Below are 21072 nucleotides of genomic sequence, written 5' to 3'. Positions count from 1 at the left end.
TATCTGATATACAATATGTTACGCAGGGAGTACCTCAGGGTTCCGTACTGGGACCACTCTTATTCATAGTATTCATAAACGACCTAACTTACTTAGAAAAACAATCAGATTTAGAAATTGTTTTTGCAGATGACACAAATTTCTGCTTAAAAAACCAAACAGCTCAAGAATGTTGTGTGAGAGCAAACATAAGCGCCCAAGCATTTTACGATTACTGTCAAAACAATGGATTATCTGTTAATATTAATTAAATATTAATTAATATTAATAATATTAATTATACATTTTTTATGACATTTTTACCCAAAAATCTTAGTTACGATCCTAATTAACTATAAAAATGAATCGACAAACAATTCAACAAATTCAATCAATAAAATTTTTAGGAGTCACAATAGATCATAAATTAACTTGGGAAGGACACATTAATAAACTGGTAGCTAAATTGAGCTCTGTTTGTTTCTTATTAAAGCAGTTAAGAAATACAGTTAGCTACGATATTTTAAAAATGGTATATTTTGCCCATGTACAGAGTGCTTTATCATACCGTCTTATCTTTTGGGGATCATCAAGGTATGCAAATGATGCATTCATTATACAAAAAAAAAATACTAAGAAGTATGATGGGAGTTTCGCCTCTGACATCATGTAAAGAATTGTTTAAAAGGTCTGGAATCTTAACCCTGCCTTGTCTCTATATATTCAAACTTATCATAGATTTTAAACAACAAAATATCCCTAAGAATACAAATAATCACCACCATGAAACAAGAAATAAGAACAAAACATATCAACCATTCTCAAGAATGACTCTTGGACAAAAATCACATAGATATCAACAAATAAAATGTTATAATAAATATTTGGAATTATGTTCTGGCCAAAATAACTTGAATAAATTTAAAAGTGAACTGTATGAATTTCTTGTTGATCAGGCATTTTATTCCCTGGAAGAATATTTTTCAATATGATAATTTTAAGGTGAATCTTATACATTTAATGAATGAATTCTTTTCAATCTTTGTTTTATTATATAATTACTTTAATATTAAGATTTTAAACTAGTATGTAAATCCATATTTGACCAGTCTAATAAGCATTTTATGTGTTCAACTGCAAAGATCTGTAGATTGCTTTAATGATAAATAAAGATACTACTACTACTATGGATATCTAAATAAATTGTGTAAACTGATGTTCATGTAAGATGGTTTGTGGAAAATTTGCAAAATCATGTTTGTTATTAATTCTAGTGATGGTCAAGTCTAGAGAATTTATAGTTATTCACTTCCATCAAAATTTGAATTCCAAATTCAAAACATAATTCAAATAATCAAAATATGAATGGAACATTTGATTGACATTAAAATATTTCCCCGCCCATGAGAGTTTTGAAGTAATTATAATATTTGTGTATCAAAATGAAGTGTTTTGCTTTAAAATGCAATCCAATTGCATCACTCCTATCAACTACTCCTTATTCTCTCTTATTGGAAGGTATGTTTTCAATGATGGACCGAATTTATTATTGAAATTTTACAGTTCCAATAAGCAGGAGGAATGTTTTTATAGGAATTATACGGTCTCGAACAAACTGATGTACAGTTCAAAAATGTCTATAAACATGGAACTCTTGTCTGGTAAATGTGCTAATCAAAGGAAAATAATAGAAAATAATCTAAACGATTTTTTCGTTGAATTTTAATATTTATTCTCAATTATATACATTGAGTAATATTTCCCAATGCAACTAAAAACACCCTAAAATTATAAATTGAAAAAACTGTTGACAATTATCTAATCTAATGATAAATATCTAATATTACAATAAAATTAAAATATATTCAAGAAAAACTTAGTGATTAACAAATAGTTAACATATAAAAAAACGCTTGTAAAAATAACCTCTTTGAAATCATCAAAGATAGAGGTTAGACATGTGTGAACTTTATACTTGTTTCTGTTTCTGATTCAGAGAATGAAATTCGAACAGAAACCTTTCAGTCTTTCTAAACTTAAAACTTATGTTAATATAATGCTACTTTGCATCTGTTATTGTCTAGGAACTACACCCGGGATTTTTGTACAGAATATCAGTAAATTATCTAATGAAACAGTTGTCAAGCTTTATTTCAGTAGAAAGTTAAGTACGCAGTACTTATTAGTACTTAAAATATCACTTTTTTAGGACATTTGTAGGACATTATACGAATTTTCACATCTGAAGGAGAATAATTCTGTTTTCTGAAAAAAAGAACAAAAAGATTTTGAATTATTTTCCATTATAACCACTCACTACAACATGATACAAGCAGGAAGAAAGCATATCAATTGTTGAAAACAATGGAGTAGAAACTAACTTGCAAATATTGAATAAGTCACTTTTCGTGGGAGACATCAGAGTTTTTCATCGACTTTTCTGGGAATCCTCAAATTGAGGAAGATGAAAAAATAACTCACGAAATACTAACCACAATTATTTATAAGAAAAGGTGAACCTGAATATTTTATGTTAAAATCCATCCATCCATCATTGATGATAGTGATTCGGATGGGTCAGCTAATATATATCCTTTTGAAATGGAGAATTTTTTTTACATACATGGATAGGAACTTTAGAAACTTTTGCTTCATTCAATAAATGAATTTTGGATTTAAAAAAAAGTTCAAAATTATCCATTCAACTTATCCCTTATTGAAATACATGACTCGAATACATCATTATGGCCGGGTGGGAAGAATTTTTTGATAGAAACATTCAATAAAAACAATATTAATAAATGGGACAAAAACCTTGATTTATGAACTTTGACAAAATACTATTCTACAAAGTTTTACTTGCATCGATGAATACGTAAAACAAGCAGATACAGTTCCGAATTTGAGAAGTTTTTTTGTTTACATTAAAATGAAAAATCGAAACGAGACAGCCTTATTAATATTGTTGAAACAATATGTATATTTATGCAGAAGTTCCGGTCACCTTCTTAAAAGAAATCTTTATATGATTATTACTATGTGATAACTATGTCACCTGCCACGTGAAAGATATAATAATAATGGAACTAAAGCATCTGAGAGAAATCGTAAATATATAAGTAATACTTCAATCAATTATTTCTTTGAAGAATATATACCTCAAAAAAATTAATTCCAGAAAACAGCTGCAAAATGCAAACTTTTATTTGATTCTAATTAGTAATATTTTTGGTAACCCCCATTTCTCAGGAAGTATCATTGCTCTATTGTAAAACTAGCGCAAACTAGATTAATATCTTATTTAGCGGTATCCTCTGTCAGAAATAATGTGCAGAGTTGTATAGTGTTTTCAGAGATATACCAAAATGACGATTTCATTCTTCATGATCAAACCATCAGGTAGGTAATCAACAAGGATAAAAATTATTTCTTGTGGGAAAACTACGGCGCCATTTGCAAATGGTCTAACAATAAATTACTAAGATACTTATCAAGTACCTGCCCACTGGTTTTACAACTCAATATTCGGTGTATTCTGTTGTAGGTTGTTTTTAGTAGTTTTGGTACCATACATTTGAGAATATAATTGATACCTTTTTTAAAACGTACTTCTTAACTTGGTTCTGAAACTGAGAAAGTTTCAGCTACTGCACGTAACTTCTGAATTATTGAAAATGTTGATAAAATATTTTCCTCTTTATTATAAAGAGCAGATGTAGTCACATCCAGCGAATGCATGTTGATGGATACTTCAATAACAGATATTTAGTCTAGTTCACATGCACTTTTTTTTTTGTAACATTTTTCAGCCCTGTCCAAAAATTACGACCAAGGTGTCATTCGATTCGTATTTTTGCCTAGAAAGTTTAAGGAGAGGTCCGAAAACGCGCCGATAAAAACTACAAAAGTTATAAACAATTAAGTGAAAAAAAAATTGGGCTTTAGTTTTTTCTTAATATCTCGGAAAATTTTAAAAATTTTGGAAATTTGAAAAAAGATTTGAAAATATCAACGAATTTGCGTAAAAAAAGTCCCGACTCCCGAAACTGTATCTCGATTATTTATAATTTTTACAGAGCCCTGAAAATAGAGCCAAAAGCGGGTAGTCTGGCTTCCGCGCGCCTTTTGTCACTCTGACATAAAAACAAACAAAAATTATTTAAACATATCAAACGTAAATATTAAGGAATGAAAAAATTCATGTAATGTTGGGATTACATCAATAAACAATAATCCGCAGTCAAAAAATGTTTATCTCAAATTTAACGTTAATTATAAATTTGTTAATTAATAACTTTTTCTGAATTGAAAGTTAATATAAAAATCCCTATAATTAATAAACTAAAACCCTGGCATTTTTTTCCTTTGGTGAAGTTATCCTTAATAGGCAAAAAAATAGATTACCGTTGCCAAAATAAAAAAAATGTTATTTTTAATTTTTTTATTAACAATTGAAAATTATAGTTTTATAAAAAATACATTACAACATTTATTTTTTATTGTTTCAATGTCTCCAATGTAATTGTTTATAAGCAATTCGATTTTTTTTTGCATTATGTTAATTGAAAAAAATCATGATTTAAAAAAAAATGGTTTCTTTAAAAAAGTTTCTTTGTTGCTAAAAAATGCGTTTGTTGATTAACAATCGTTTTTTGCAACTAAATATTAAAATTAAGGAACCGTTTTTTTTTAATCATAAATTCTATTGTTCTTGAAGGTTTTGAAAACACTTTTTTTAATTGTTTATTAAAAAAAATTGTTATAAACAATTTTTTTCTTTTTTTTCAATACTTTGTTCTATAATAAAAGTAACTATGTGCTTTTTTTTAACATCACAATATTAAAAGTTTTATAAAAAATAGAATGAATTAAAAAAAAAGCACATAGTTACTTTTATCATAGAACGAAGTATTGAAAAAAAAATTGTTTATAACAATTTTTTTAAATAAACAATTAAAAAAAGAATAAAAAAAATTGTTCAAAACCTGAAAGAACAATGGAATTTATGATTAAAAAAAAACGGTTCCTTAATTTCAATATTTAGTTGCAAAAAACGATTGTTAATTAACAAACGCAATTTTTAGCAACAAAGACATTTTTTTAGAAACCATTTTTTTTAAATCATGATTTTTTTCTATTAACATAATGCAAAAAAAATTTCGAATTGCTTATAAACAATATATTTGTTTATAATAAATGTATTAACAATAGCTGTAAAAAATTATGAAAAAATATTATTAATTAGTTTTTAGCCATTAGACATTGAAACAATGAAAAATAAAAAAAAATTGTAATGTATTTTTTATAAAATTATAATTTTCTATTGTTAATAAAAATATAGAAAATAACAATTTTTTTATTTTGGCAACGGTAATCTATTTTTTTGCCTATTGAGGATAACTTCACCATTAATAATTATAGGGATTTTTATATTAACTTTCAATTCAGAAAAAGTTATTAATTAACAAATTTATAATTAATGTTAAAATTGGGATAAAAATTTTTTGACTGCTGATTATTGTTCATTGATGTATCCCAACATTACATGAATTTTTTCATTCCCTGATATTTACATTTAATATGTTTAAATAATTTTTTTTTGTTTTTATGTCAGAGTGACAAAAGGCGCGCGGAAGCCAGACTACCCGCTTTTGGCTCTATTTTCAGGGCTCTGTAAAAATTATAAATAATCGAGATACAGTTTCGGGAGTCATGACTTTTTTACGCAAATTTATTGATCTTTTCAAATCTTTTCTCAAATTTCCAAAATTTTGAAAATTTTCCGAGATATTAAAAAAAAACTAAAGCCCTATTTTTTTTCACTTGTTTATAACTTTTGTAATTTTTATCGGCGCGTTTTCGGACCTCTCCTTAAACTTTCTAGGCAAAAATACGAATCGAATGACACCTTCGTCGTAATTTTTAGACAGGGCTGAAAAATGTCACCAAAAAGAGCTAAATCGAGTACATGTGAACCAGACTAATTGTTTTTGTTGGAAAAGCATTATTTTCGACTGATTTAAAAACGCTTTTCTTCAACATTAAATTCAAAAGCCATCAACACCACTGAAAACATCAATCAATATGCTCTTCTGCAACGACCGCACCATGGAAGTTACAATCTTTAGCTGATTGTTCAACTAAACGATCCATATCACTCTGCTTGATTCCTATCGAAATTATTTTCAGACACTTTTGCAGCAAAGTCTAATAAACCTAAATAAATTTTTGCTTATTAAAGGAACACTTCATTGTGAGATTTTCACTAGACAGTTTTACAAATACGTAACACGTGTTTCACTATACAATAGCTTCTTCAGGCGTGTCTATACTATAATTTTTGCTGTTTCTTAAACAATTCTTTTCAAGAGCTATAACATATTCCTAGAATTTCTCTTACATGCTTCAGTTCTATTATTATTACATTAATCAAAAGCAACTTCAACGTTTGCTTGACAGTTATTACGTAAATATTCAAAGAATCAAGAAAAATGAAACTTTCTGTTTTTTACTAGTTGTATTTGTAACTAATGAAACTGTAATTTTGTCCCATAAGAACTTTTTCAAACGAATATAATAAGAGTTTATTGCATTTGTTTTAAAATTTTCTTATAGGATGAAACTGCAGTAACATTAGTTACAAATACAAGTAGTAAAAAAACACGCAAGGTTTTATTTCTCATTTTTCATGATGATCTCTTACCACATAGTCGGGGGCTACATCGAATCAATTCGTTTAAAGAATGAGCTTTATACTGAGGATTTTTTTGAAAAAAAATCCAAACAAAACTAAATTTCTTAGGTAAATATACCTATTGTTTAAACATTATAAATGATCTGGCTGATGAAAATAGATCTGAGAAATCAAGTCACTACCCTTACAATTTTCTAATTTCCTTTTTTTATATGCAGAAAAAATTATTCAACAAAGAGTTTTTATTAAAATGAATACAACTATCAAAATTCTTGAAGAATGGCAAAAATTTTCTAGAACTATAAGGAATAATAACTGTTCAAATTGGAGGGAGATAAAATCCTTCATTGTAGCATGAATACAGAAAATCACATTAAATTTGAAACTCTCATCTCTTACTGTAATTCAACTTATAATGAAAATGTAGATATTTTAAAAGTTGTTAGATTGAAATTAAGAATCTATATGTTGTTCTAAGATATTAATGTGAAGATGATGTTGTGAAAAAATTGAACCAATCAAGTTTTTTATCTGTGATAAAATTGACTGTGGATATTAAGGAATAATCTATCAAGTCCAGCTGTATCTTAAAATTCATTATTTGATTTTTATGTTATTATTTTTATGTTACCTTTATCAAAACAAAGCTATTCTTTTCCTTCCAATGTAAAAAAAATGAAAAATACACATACATGAAGTGTCCCACAAAAAGCCGAAAAACAAGAAAAATATCATTCCTCATTTACAAAAAAATATATCATTTTCTGCTCCGTAGACAAGTAAAATGTTACATATATAAAAATGTACACTGTGTCAAAGATAAGGCGGGCCAGCATGGAAAAAAAAACCGAGCTTTTTACAGACAATGCTTACGGTGATACATCAGTAGAGTTGTCGCCAAAACAGCTAACTTATACCGGATGATTATTTTTTCTGTTCATACAAAATATTAAAATTGGTGATAGTTTCTGGAAGATGAAACTTCCGATTGAAACTCTGTGAATGCTACATTGTAGCACTCACATAGGAAAACTTGTTTTTTTTATCAATACCTTCTTTAGAAAGTCTGAAAAAATTAATATGAACAAGGTGGCTAGGTTTTTTTTGAACCACCCCGGAGCTATTCGGAATTTCATAAATTCCAACAGATTTTTCCATGCTGACCCACCTTATCTTGAACATATAGCATATAAAAAAAAATTCTTTAACTTTAAAACACACCATGTGAAATTTTTACAAAATCATATTTGTCCCGTAAAATGTTGTCATACTATCCTAAATTCAATGGAGTTTAGAATGAAACATTCAATTTGACTAACATCGAATTACTTTTAGAAAGATCACATTCAATTTCACATGTGCTGTATAAGAGTCAATTCATGTTTACGAAGTCCCATGGACTTCGTAAACAAATCACATATAAATGTAGGTACATGAATTTTTGCCATAGTAAATAACAACTTCAACTGTTAAAAACTCCCTCAGACTTAATATCGGCTACTTCACTATGGTAATTGATGAAAGTTGGCCCACAAACCCTGAGAAGAGCAGGGAACTCTTCCTCATCTACGATATTAGATGAGATGCAGCCTTTAGGTACTCTTATCAAAATTTTGATTCACAGCTTTCAGACATGCATCAGCAAATTCTACAAAAATCGGTTCTTGCATAGCCTTCTGCATGATTTCATCTGCATTCTCACTTCCATCGACAGTAATTAGGAGACTTCTCAAATGGCTGTTGGTCAATAACTTATTCAGTTCCTCATCAGTTTCTGAAAGTAAATATTGTTTCCGTTAGTATTCACTTTATATTATAATGGTCAAATTGGGCGGCAGGAAACAAGGAAGTTAAAATTGTTATCATCAGCACTGTTAGTGAGTGGAGGCGTGAACTCTCCCTTAACAAAGACGCCATTTTTGGAATCGGTAGGTAACTCAATCCACAAATACATTTCGATTCTCGAAACGAAGAATTATTAACAATATCATATATATCAGTCAGGCCCGGATCTAAGGGTGGGGAAGTTCAAAGGGCGGCCAAATACACACTTTAAAGACGAATAGACAACTAATCATTCACTTAACTTTGGCATAATTCTGAGTTTTTTGAAATATTCTTCACAGTGATCCCTGTATCCAATATTAATCAGCACTCTCAATGCCTTCTTTTGCAACCCGAGAGTTTTCTCATCAGTTAAGAAATGTGTGTTGACCAGTTGAGTCTATTATTTAATGTAATGCCCAGTAATTTACCTTTATTAGTTTCACAATTAGAGATAATTTGATTATTAGCAGAAATCTGGATGTATTGTGTTTTCTGACATTTGAGTTTCAGCTTATTAGCACTATTAGATACCTCGCCGAAATGAGACTGCAACATCATTATTTTTATCCGACAGAATGAAAGTGGTGTCGTCAGCAAAGAGAACCGATTTGAACGGCATCATATATTTGCACAAGTCATTCACCTAAATGACAAATAACAGCGGGCCCAAAACAGACCCTTACGGAACACCATGCTTAATAGTTTAATAAGGTACAGTTGAGCATCACTGCTTGTTGACGATTAGTAAGATAGGTTCTTATTAAGTGGAGCGAAATACCTCTAATTACGTAATAGTTTGATTTTTCCAGCAGAATTTCATGTGAGACGCAGTCGAACGCTTTCGAAAACTACCCCGTCGATCTCCCTCCACGACAGTATTTAGTTTGTTTCAAATATGTATGTTGTTTGTTTTTACCATTTAGTATTCGTCGATCATATTGGATATTGGACAATGTCATGACCAATTTTATGATGATGGGTCCAATATGGCCGACATCTATAAAGGAGGTCAAGCTAAAACTGCAGAAAGGAATGAGCTGGCCGAGTTCGTACCGTGCTTGGCTCACTCCTTAAATCTTGTAGGTGATCATTCTGCCCCATCATACCAAGAAACTATTGACCTATTTGGACTGATGCAAAAGGTATATTGCTTTTTTGTTGGCTCTATTACTTTATTCATAATTCAACTATTTGGACGAATACTCTCCGCGAAATCAATCGATTGAATATAAAAATTCAGAATGAAGATATTATCCTTGCCGTTCCCTTGCACTAATGGATGGTCTGCTCAAAATTTAGCGAAAAATGAGACAAAATGCAATAAAATATTGGATGGAAGAGGCTGGAGAAGTTGCTGAAAAAAATTGGTGTTGAGCCTATTTTGCAAAACAAAGGAATTCCGAAACGTAATATTTTAAAAATGTCAATTGAAGAACTGAAAAAGTATGGATCAGGGGTGAGGGAAACTGAAACTCCTCAAAAGCCTTTGCGAAACATGCCACCATGGACCAGCCTACCCAAGCTAGGTGTAAGGAATCGTACCGACCGCAGGGTGATATACGGTTACAAACGATCCACTTGAAGAAATGGGCGAAACCTCATTGTAATCAGCCTTCCTCTGGTAATGCAGGGCTCTGCCAAGTGGGCAACTCTTCCCTTGCTTGTGAACACACATGAATGAAACAAACACCAAAACAGACACAACAAAAACCAATCCCGAAGCTGGACAGAAGTGCTCAGCTCAATCTATGGGTGTGGCTGGGGATGAACTGAAATGTCCACCTCAATCTACCACTTGGAATGAGGCTGGACATAGCAGATCACCTCGTGATGTAATACAAAGCTCAAGGCGTAAGCGCATTTGCGGCGCCGAGGCCAATAAGAGAAGAGAACGCAAGCTGTGACTGAAGTTTCAGCAAACTAAAACTAATTAAATTCAAATTTATTGCATCCATATCCTATTATCAAGAAATAGATTGGATTAGTCCAAGTTCACAAATTAAATTGTGTCTGATGAATATGTACAATTAAAATGACAAACATAAATAATGGTTAAAAAAAAAAGATTACATTCTTGAATGTTATGAAATATCGAGTCAAAAACCAAATTTGAATTGGGTATTTCAGTGATGCAGTGTGTGAAAAATCACACAAAGATAAAGCAAAATATAAAGAAGCATGAGAAGGTCAGTACTGGAAGTCACTAGCCGCAAAAAAGTTCTGCTCTCTCTCAATGCGAGGGGCAGAATGTTGAACAGACGAATTCCAGTATTCACAATGCCTTCTAAAGCTGTTTAGGTTCTTGAAAATGTGAATCAAAAGTTTTAATATATAAATAGAGGGCACTTTTGAAGGTGTCTCGGCATGATGTTCTATAAGATAAACAGAAAATACGTATACGTCTAATAATACGTTTTTGCAACACAAAAACTCTTTGTAATTCGGACGCTTAACCCCACACAACGATACTATATGAAATAGCGGAGTACCCATGCTGGTTGTCACATAAAACCTTATATGTGTTGAGAAAATTTGTGATTCTATTGGCCATTACTTTCTCTATCAGTTTAGAAAAAATGCTTAGTAAAGCGATTAGCCTATAATTCTCAATATTACCTGGATTGCCTTTTTTTAAAATAAGAATTATAGAGGCAAATTTGAGGCTAGAGGGAAATTTGCCTTGCAATTCGGACATAATTTTAGTGCAAATATTAAAATGAATGTGTGTCTGCACTAGCAAACCAACAGAAAATATCACAAATGACAAAGGAAGTTCTCGTGTTTTAATTGAGTTAACAAAAGTACATGTGAATGAATTAAAGGGGTTATATATATATTTTTTTTTTAGTAGCAGAAAGCCAAAAACTTTCTTTCCCAAAAAATACATGTGAATGTTTAGCTGATGATTGTTCAAGTACACATGGATCATACAGTGACGAGAAAACACTTGAGACTTTATTTGATTCTCAATCATGAAGCAATAACTTTGCTACAAGCTACAACTGAAACATTCAAATATACTGAATTGAACAGGTTGGCTGTTGAAACATAATTAAATGATACAGAGATTATATGGTAATGACAAATGTAAATTATATTTTTAAATAGTAAATTCTGCATGGCAATAGCTGGGCAAGGACTACAAGGTTTGACAAGAAAAGCAATGATTCATAAAGTATATAAGACGGAATTTAAAAATTGACCGACAGAAAAAGAAATGTCGCGTTTCAAATATATATTTTCACTGAATATATAAAAAAAGTGATTCTGGGTTTGACGGTGTTTCTGATAAAAGAATCTTAGAGGAGATGATACGATTGGAGTGAAAACCACTTTCCAATATAAATTTGAGTTTAACGCCTTAAAAAAAATTGAAAACTAGTTTGAAAAGGAAGCAGCTATGTGTGAATTCGGAACTTACAAGTGTTTTATGAAAGATCGAACTGTTAGCAGTATTTCTATAGATCGGTAGAGAATGTGTTACCGAAACTCAATTGATAGGACAGCTTACACTTCATGTTAATTCGTTTTGAGCATTATAATAATACTGTTGTCAATAGAAACTCTTCCAATGTCATGTAAACATTGCCAATCTGAAATTCTTCTTGTGATTTCTCTTGGAATTAACTTTTGGTGTCCTTGGCAACACAGTATATAACAACTCAAAAAAGAAAAAACATACATGAGATAATTTTCCCAAGAAACATACAGAAATTGTTCTAGTCACTTTGAAACAGCTACAAGACAAAGGCAATGAAGAAATTATTCACATTTGACGAACATATTGATCAGGTTTTGTTAGCCCAAGATAATAAACTTGACAAATTTGATGAAGCTGAATCATACAGAGAAAGTATTCTGTCGAAACAGTTAATAGCTGGAAATACAACCAGTTCTGATTCTGAGGTATACCACTAAAATACTTATAAGAAGTATATTCAGGTTACTGAAGCATGTACTGAAATCAATTTCAAAACAGTATGATGGAACCAGAATATGCAGCCCAAGGCATATTCAAAAGTTTTACTGCTTCTGGTATGAATTATATGAACAAAATTGAGTACTTAAGTATCTCAGAATTTGAAAATGTTGACATCCTACAAATTGTCTCTAAACCTACATATGATAGGGTGTACGTGGATAGAAAAATCAAAGGTCACAAAAATCGTTTTTTTTGCAAATATTTCGTGGTCAACCAGTAGTCAAAAACACGCCATATAAATTTTATCAAAAACATAATCATTAATAATTTTTTTTTCAACTATTACAATTTTAGCACCTACTCCAGAGGAATTGTTCAACACAATGTTCTGCAACTGCAAGAGTAGTTGTAGTTCGCGATGTGGATGCAGTAAATCGGGGTTGCAGGGCTGTTTAGTTTGTGGCCAGCCTGTCTCAATGCTTTGTGAATCTACCGATCATCGATCAGAACATGGAAGTCGTTCCGCAAGACAATACATTACCCATAGACAATGTGATGTCAATGAAGACAGAACCTTTGACCCCGAAACCATGGAAGATCTGGAGACAAATGTCGTTGAAGATCATGAAGTGGAGGACTTTCAAAATTTGTTTGATTGATGACTTATTTATTTTATAGAAATTCATTTTGAATGCAGGATGAAGAAAATAACTTTTGTCTAATTTCTACAAAGATTTTTATTTATTACAACCGGTTTCGGTTCATTAAACCATTATCAAGTATTGAGTCTCTAGTGTGGCTATTGAAATCCTTTCAATGAGTATGTGAATGTTTAATATCATCATATATATGATTCTATTCCTGGGTCAAAATAAGGTGTAACAACTTATTCCATAGGTGAAATGACTTCTAGTTCTTATATTGTTATGTAAAAATATAATTAGAATCTAACTAGACTAGACTACATGACTAGAATTCATTTTTGCAATCAATTATAATATTGAAATGAACACCTACCTGTCTCTGCATGAATGTTTTCTATGATTCAACTTGTTACTTAGACTAGAAAGTAGTGCATGAATAAACCTTTGAAAGAAAGGAGACAGCACTCAGATTTGATATGTTAGTCATAAATGTTACAAAAGAATGAAATATTCATTTGTTGTTTGGATTTCCTCTATAATTTGCCACAACTGTGAATTTTCAAGCATTGCATAATGTGTAAAATACAGAACTTACTCAAAGATTTCAACTTTTTTGTATCGAATGATACTGGCGGGTCTATTTTTCTTTTCTTCGTCGCATTACTCACTTCTCCATCCTTTTGGGAGGTGTTTTTATATATTGCAACTGCACAAGAAGTTTGTCTATGTTGTTTACAGCACTTGACTGAGCAGCTAGAAGAAACGAAAGTTATTCTCATGGAAATTAAAATATTGAGAATTGTCTTACTAAAATATTAAACATGTAGGGCACTTATAGGTTCCCGGCTCCTGACATATATCGCAGGTTTTATTCATTTTAAACTTTCAAAAGTAAACCAACAAGTACAAAGCAAAAATAACACAACACAACTGAAAACAATTACTACTCAAAAGTCAAACGTCAAAACAATAATCTTCTTCTCTTCTTTTTTGATTTGTGACCACAGGGTTGCCACTCAATATTTTATTTTCGTACTAAAATTTATCTAAATCAGTAACACATTCAGTTATTTCAGAACTTTAGTACAGCTATCGGACTGAGTTATAGCCGGTGAGAAGATGTGCAGTAGATGTGTAGAAATCTATTATCAGTCTGTTTGATTATTCAAGCCGTACTACGTGAAATTGCAAACAGAAGTTTCTATTCCATTTTTCCTAATATTTTCTTTGTCTTACACCGACCTAAACATTAAACAGATATGATTTCTCCCAGCGGTCATGAATCAGTCCGGTAGCTGTATGTGATGATTTGACAACAAATCGTTCATAAACGGCGTTTAACTTATTCTCAAGTATTACTTAACAACTTCGGTTGTGAAATTAGGCCAAACTCGTTAGGGAAAAATGAATATGAAAGAGACATCCTTATAGGATTTGATGTAATGCCGAACTAGGATACTGTGACAATTTTACAGTTAGATATTTTTTCGATATTTTATAAAACTCATTCGTTTGACATTAATGCAAAAAGTTTCGCTGATATCGGAATCTGATATCTACACGATATAATTATGACAAATGGACGTCGCCAAGACGTCTTCTTGACATCTGAAAGTTGTATCAGAATAATCATCGTGATATTTCGGCGACATCTATGAGATGTTACCATTTTGGCTATTTAAAAAGTTTCTCTCTTACAATAAATCTGCAGAATGAATTGGACAACGAATAAATTCAAGTGCTCATTCAAAAATGTTTACCCAAACATTTCATTGAATGGAATCAGTTGAAAGTACAATCAACTATACCAGAGGCACAGAAACAAGAGGCGATTCGTAGTTAAACGTATTATGGACATAATAGATTAAGTTTCAGCGCAACAACGTAACAAAAATTCTCAAGAGTGATAGATTCATTACCGAAGTAATGAAAGTGGCAACCCTGTCATAACGAGATATACTTTCGTCATCTTTTGTAGTTTGAATTCAAGGTGACCATTGCCGCAAGGTGGCAGCACAAAGGTCTGCAAAAAAATATAACATGTGAAAGTGATCTTTGTTATTTTCAGAAAATTCTCCCAGAGTCATGAATCACTCAGTTTTGTGCACACAAATTTCTGCGAATGGTTCGTGCGAACGATTTCTTAAATCCTGCATCCTTGAGTTCTCAAGTGATTCATATATACTAATCGCTGGGATCCAAATATCATCCTCAACCTATTCGATCTGCGAGTAACAAATTAAGTCGCAGATAATAATAACAATGAATGTTTTGTGAGATACTAACTAATCGAATGTAATCGAGTCACAGTAATAGAAAATAAGTGATACAGAAAGTGAGATTATAAATAAACTGGAAGATTGTATTTTCATGTAGATTGAAATTTTCCAGATATAAACTAATTATAAAAGATAGCAGTAAACCAAAGTTAAACAAATATAGTGTAAGAAAATGATAAACAATACATTTTTTTTAAAACAATAACCACGGTTTGCTGAAAGATGATGATAATTCATCTCAGGATATAAAGATAATTTTTTTTGATTACATGAAATTATGCAAACTCAACCACTTTTAGTTTTGATGACAATAGAATTTAATCAATTCTGTATCATTGTGAATCCAAGACGACCGCAGCTACAAAATGGCGGAATACGTAATGTTTCACAACTACCTCAATATGAGTATCAAATGACAGGGCTTGACTAGTAGAATAGTAGTACACTTTGAAAAAGATGCAAATTCAAGATGGCCGAAGCTACAAAATGGCGAAATAAAAAATAATAATTCGGAAGGTCCTAGGTAGTAGTCATCACACCACTCTCTTCAGCAGGTTATGCTACGACCAACGATTTCATTATTTTTTTATCTGATCAATATCGTAGATTGCTGAGCAGAGTGGTGTGATGACTGCTACTTAGGATCTTCCGAATGATTTTTTAGTCTTAAGTACATTATCTACTAAGTACATCATTATATTTTTTTTCAAAAATCATTTTCTGAGCTTTTCTTCTTAAACATAGTTTCGATTCTATTGTTGTTCTAATTTTTATATTCTGCTCATATCTTTTTTGGTCGATAGCAAGTGTCAAATGAAATATTTTTTTTATATTTGAGATATTACCGAGCTTGTGATGGTCATCTGATGAGTAGGTAATTGGTTTTCCGATTATATTATCTTCAAAATTAATTTTTGAATTATTTCACCATTCTTAATTATACCTACAATTACAGGCCTCTCCCAACACCATCTTAGTTGAGATGAGTATTTCACCTTTCACAAATACCTTTTATCAGGATATTTCTCAGGTATATGGATTTAGACAGTAGGCTGAAGTTTGTGAAATTTCTAAAAAGTTATTTTTTCATTTGATTTTGAGGGGATGAAGACTAGGCAATTTGTTGACCATCAATTAACTTATTGATTTGTTTCGGCTTTTGGTAAAAAAAAATAGTGTTGAGCCAAAGGCCGGCTTGATAAACATCATTCGGACTTTGCACCATTGTATGGCGAAACACGTGTTGCATGTAAAACTGTTTACTAAGAATTTCGCAAAATTATAAAGGAGAAAACAGTTAATATAGAAAACGGGCACTTCATTACATCTTTGGTATATACTCGAACAAAAGAGATGCAATACATCTGAATTTTATATGTTTTTTCTCAGTCGGCATAGACCATTCTTTTTGTTAGTCTTATCCGGCTCGAAGGACCAATGTACTCAAAAATTGCTGCATTAACTGTAGTCTTTACAAATATGCGAAAGTATTAACTTGTCAAGAAGGATGTCAAAGTTTCGTTTTATATCAACAAGAAAATTATCTAATGGAAACAGCTCAATATACAATGTGTTCTTCAAAAAAATTAACAATGATGAATAACAATTTCTAGTTATTTTATAACAATTTTTTCTTATATAATCCCCTTATTGGATACTTTTGATAAGCCTAAATTTGAAAGATTATTTCTATGAGAAGTAGGGAAGGTACAGCTAGGAAGAGACTTGACTTGACGATTCTTTGTCTCTTTCACTCTCTCTCATAGTCTTGCAACGAACGCACATCTAGTGGGCGGGACCATAACGGAATTCAGAAAGCTCTTCCTACATTTGACAAACTGTAGATATTTCATTTTACTATAAAGATATTGAGTAATCAAACAATTCTCTATTAATTTTAAAGTTTGAGAATATATTGAATGGAAGTCGTTCCATAACGGTTCCTTGTACAGTTCCAGACACCATATTGAGACATTTTTGGATTACTTGACACTCTATTCAAATCTACAGACTGTTTTCTTCCATTGAGATGACTTTCCATTGAATTATAAATATTATTGGTGTTTTATCCCAACACCAAACCGTTATTATTTAATCTTCCTCTTGAAGAGGATTACTTGGTGAACGAAATACGTGCCGAAGTGTTAAAAATGACGGTTTGGTGTTGGAATTGAACTCCAGTAATATTCATTACTACACCAAAGGTTCCAAACAGTGTATCACAAGTTCTGAATTATAACTTACTCCAGATAAAACCTGTGATTATATTCGAATAAAGAATTAAAATTGAAAATGTTTTTTATTTTATTAAATCCTTTACTACAACATTTCTATATACTAACTACATCACAGTTCATCGTGCACTTTTGTTGAAATAACATAATTATCGAGATCATCAGGTAATGTTACATTAGCATACTGATTAGCTAATTTCCAATATCGTCTTCTTATATGGTGAGCACTTGCTTTGGGCTGACGACTCCTTGTGAAAATTCCCTTCTTATTTCCACCAACTCTAGTATAAGCTGAAAAAAAACACATACGTCATATAATTTTGAAGATCTAGGTGAATTCATTCAACATAATATTATTAATGAAAAAAATTGGAATAATAAGACGACTTTTTTTTTGCAATTCGTTACATTGTTTAAATGAACTACTCATAGCATTGGAACCGAAGAGTCCGTTCAAAAGATGGAACATGTTTTTTATAAAATTTCGAAAACAGACGAATTTTTGCTGAATGTACTGCCTAACTAAATATGTTCATGGCTATCCTGAATAAAACAATTATCTTCTCTGCCATGTTCCATACAATTGTGGAAAAAAATATTATGATCTTGTCTTTAGGAAAATTCTGACATCTACAGTTATATGGAGTTATGGATAAAATCAGGTTTTTTAATATTAATCGATATTCATAGTAGGTACATACTATAGTGTGTACACTAGTGCACAACATAGTGTATGAAAAACTAGAGAGAAAAGAATCCATTATTGGACTTTTCTTCGACCTGTCACATGCATTCGACACGCTAAACTTTGGTTTCATCGTAACAAAAATAAATGCATTTGGGATTTGTGGAAGCATATCACAATGTATCTGTTCATTTCTAGAAGGTCGTAAGCTAATAGTGAAAATTAGTGAACAAACTATAAATTAGTGAACTTAATACTCAAAGTTGCGATACTAGCAGTATGTGATGCTAACAACGCAATCAAAATAATAATAAAATTATGAATGTTAAGGGAACAACTATTAGGTGCTAATTAGGTGCGACCGACCTTGCAAGCGATCTTGCAAGATCCTAATAAGCACTTCATTACAACGCTTAGTTCATACCTGATAGAGCATTCGTCCTCGTTTTCGAGAGACCTGATTCTTAGATCTGTTGTTTAGCGAAATTGGAAGCTTTTGTTTATTAATTAGAAAATTTTACGATCCTCGCCGTTTAGCACTTAATTAGCACCTAATAATGTTCCCTTAATATTCATTATTTTATTATTATTTTCATTGCGTTGCTAGCATCACATTCTGCTAGCAACGTAACTTTGAGTATTAAGTTGCGGTGTAAGTTACAGAGCACCTAATTTTTGACTTCGGTACCTAAAAAGTACCTAATTTTGGCATTTTCTAAATACGATTTCCGTTGCTGGCGTTACAGAGCTTTATTAATACAAATAGGATATTCTTTAGTAATATAGTGAACAACAAAATGTAATAAATAATAAAAAACTACCATTTTCTATACTATGACTAACTATCCGAATGAAGAATTCAGCATGGCTGACCTATAATGATTAATTTCTAGATTATAAAAAAAACAGTATCGCAGCACCCCTACATTGTAATTGCCAAGTAGAACTTTTCTCACGTATCAGCAATTACTTGCTTCTGTGAGAACCTATGTTTATTTCATTGACTTTAAGTAAAATTCAATTGCTTTTTGTCAATTTCTTGTTGTTGAATAAATATTATTATTATTATTTGTTTTTTTACCGTAGTTTGCGCTGGTCAGGCCCTATCCCCGATTCCCCGATACATTCGGGAAGGCGCGCCAGCATTATCAACCAACGACCACTTCCCACACCATGGGGTAAGTGATCATTGGATTCGAGAATCCCTTAGCAAGCGCAGTGAGCCTTCTGCATCTGTTCGGCTAAGATTTCTGCCTTAGTGCGGCAGACCGGTATGATTTTAAGATTTGAGAGTAAAGAGGGCATCATTCCACCAAGGACTCCAATAATCAGTATAACCATATTGACAGAGTGGTCTGGATAGATTCTGCGGAGTTCGAAGAGAAAATCTCGATATTTTATAAGTTTTTTCTTCTCTTTTCGGACGATATTCGTCTTGCCAGGGGCAGAAAACTCCACTATAAATATCGTCTTGCTCTGGTGATCGAGAAGGACTACATTAGGCTTATTAGCTTGTGTGAGCCTGATGGTGGGAAACGAATCGTTCCAATAAATTCGGCATTTCTCGTTCCCTACAACAGATTCAATATTCTCCAGAGCGTAGGGCGTGTCTCGTCAATACCGCAAGAGTGCCGTAGATGGTAATACAGCACTCTTAGGGCCGCGTTGTGTTGATGGATATAGGCTGAGAATGCATTTGCTGGGCATGCTGATAGCAGGTGTATTAGGGCCTCGGGCGCCTCGCGGCAGGCCCTGCACCTTGTGTCAGGAACCTCTATACCCATCACGCGACTGCGGTATACTGAGTTTTTGAAAACACAGTCCAAGCAAGCCATGATGAACCTCTCAGTTTCCGACTTCAGCCCACTCGACCTGAGGAAAGCGAAAGTCAGGCGCTTTATAAGCCAAGGTCTCCAATTTGGTTGAAGAAGACACCATGCATTGGCTTATCCTTGTGTTTCGGCAGAAGTGGAAAGTCATCTTGAATTTAGACAGGTTGGAGCCTGGCTCCCTTACCCTTTGGACTGATGCAGCAGAAGTGAGATGATCTTTGCGGCTTTTATATGAGCTTTTTGCTGAACAGGTTCCAACTCGGTGACAGAGTTGTGGTCACCTTGTTCAGTGTCGAAAATTAAACCGAGTTCATCAGCTGCTCGGGCAGCTGCCCGAGAAGGGGAAGAAGAGAGCATTTATCTCTAATGAAAATATTTCAGTTTTCCATGCAACAAGCGTAAACTCAACAAGATGATTAGATTGACTCCCAAAAACAAAAAAAAAGAGTAAATTTTCCCTATTTCACATAACCTCAGTTTTAGGGAGTTTTGAAAACTTCTAAGTGAAGTTTTCAACCAGGTCGCAATGTCATTGCGACCTGGTTGAAAATTTCTATTACGTGAGATTTCTTGTGAACAGAAATTTGATTTAAACATATTAATTTTCATTGCACTGATTTCAATTCCAAACTATCTTCTGAAATGACATTTCCGCCATGTCGTTATGCGATGAGCCAATGCCTCATAATCACCATTATGAGGTTAATTTGAAGGCATTGATTAAAAATTTTGGATTTTTATTTTTTAATAACTCTAGTTAGATTTAAACTAAATCCGAAGACCAGGAAACTCATGATTAGAAAATGTTCGTTGAATAATTATAATTAAAAATGGTGAAGATTTTCGCGGCCAAGGTTTTCAGTGTCAATATCTCCGGTTTAATGGCTATAGATTTTTGGAATTTCTTCCTAACGTTTCGTTGGCGCGACTGGCTAGGTTTATACATCCTGAGGTAATATCTCCGATTACTTGATAA

General features: G+C 32.0%; 2 protein-coding genes across 4 annotated transcripts in view; both read right to left on the bottom strand.

Annotated features, from left to right (window-relative positions):
- Window positions 1-5181: 5181 nt before the first annotated feature.
- LOC111515704 (zinc finger HIT domain-containing protein 3) lies at window positions 5182-14020 on the bottom strand. The gene is made up of 3 exons (XM_023171910.2): window positions 13875-14020; window positions 13662-13819; window positions 5182-8447 (listed from the first exon to the last, which is right to left on the bottom strand). The coding sequence occupies exons 1-3, from the start codon at window positions 13940-13942 to the stop codon at window positions 8266-8268; spliced, it is 408 nt and encodes a 135-aa protein (XP_023027678.1). The 5' UTR covers window positions 13943-14020; the 3' UTR covers window positions 5182-8265.
- A 3605-nt stretch (window positions 14021-17625) lies between these two features.
- Window positions 17626-21072, bottom strand: part of LOC111516669 (beta-glucuronidase-like) — a 69928-nt gene continuing 66481 nt past the window's right edge. For all 3 annotated transcript variants that reach the window (XM_074184669.1, XM_074184670.1, XM_074184668.1), the window contains one exon: window positions 17626-17870. In XM_074184669.1, the coding sequence (XP_074040770.1) occupies window positions 17692-17870 (179 nt within the window). In that variant the 3' untranslated portion in view covers window positions 17626-17691. The remainder of the gene's footprint in view (window positions 17871-21072) is intronic.

This window comes from Leptinotarsa decemlineata, unplaced genomic scaffold (genome assembly GCF_025532065.1).
Source record: "Leptinotarsa decemlineata unplaced genomic scaffold, Ldec_3_MD MMD2_tig00026358_RagTag_RagTag, whole genome shotgun sequence".
Lineage (NCBI taxonomy): Eukaryota > Metazoa > Arthropoda > Insecta > Coleoptera > Chrysomelidae > Leptinotarsa > Leptinotarsa decemlineata.
This window is presented reverse-complemented; position numbering and strand designations above follow the sequence as displayed.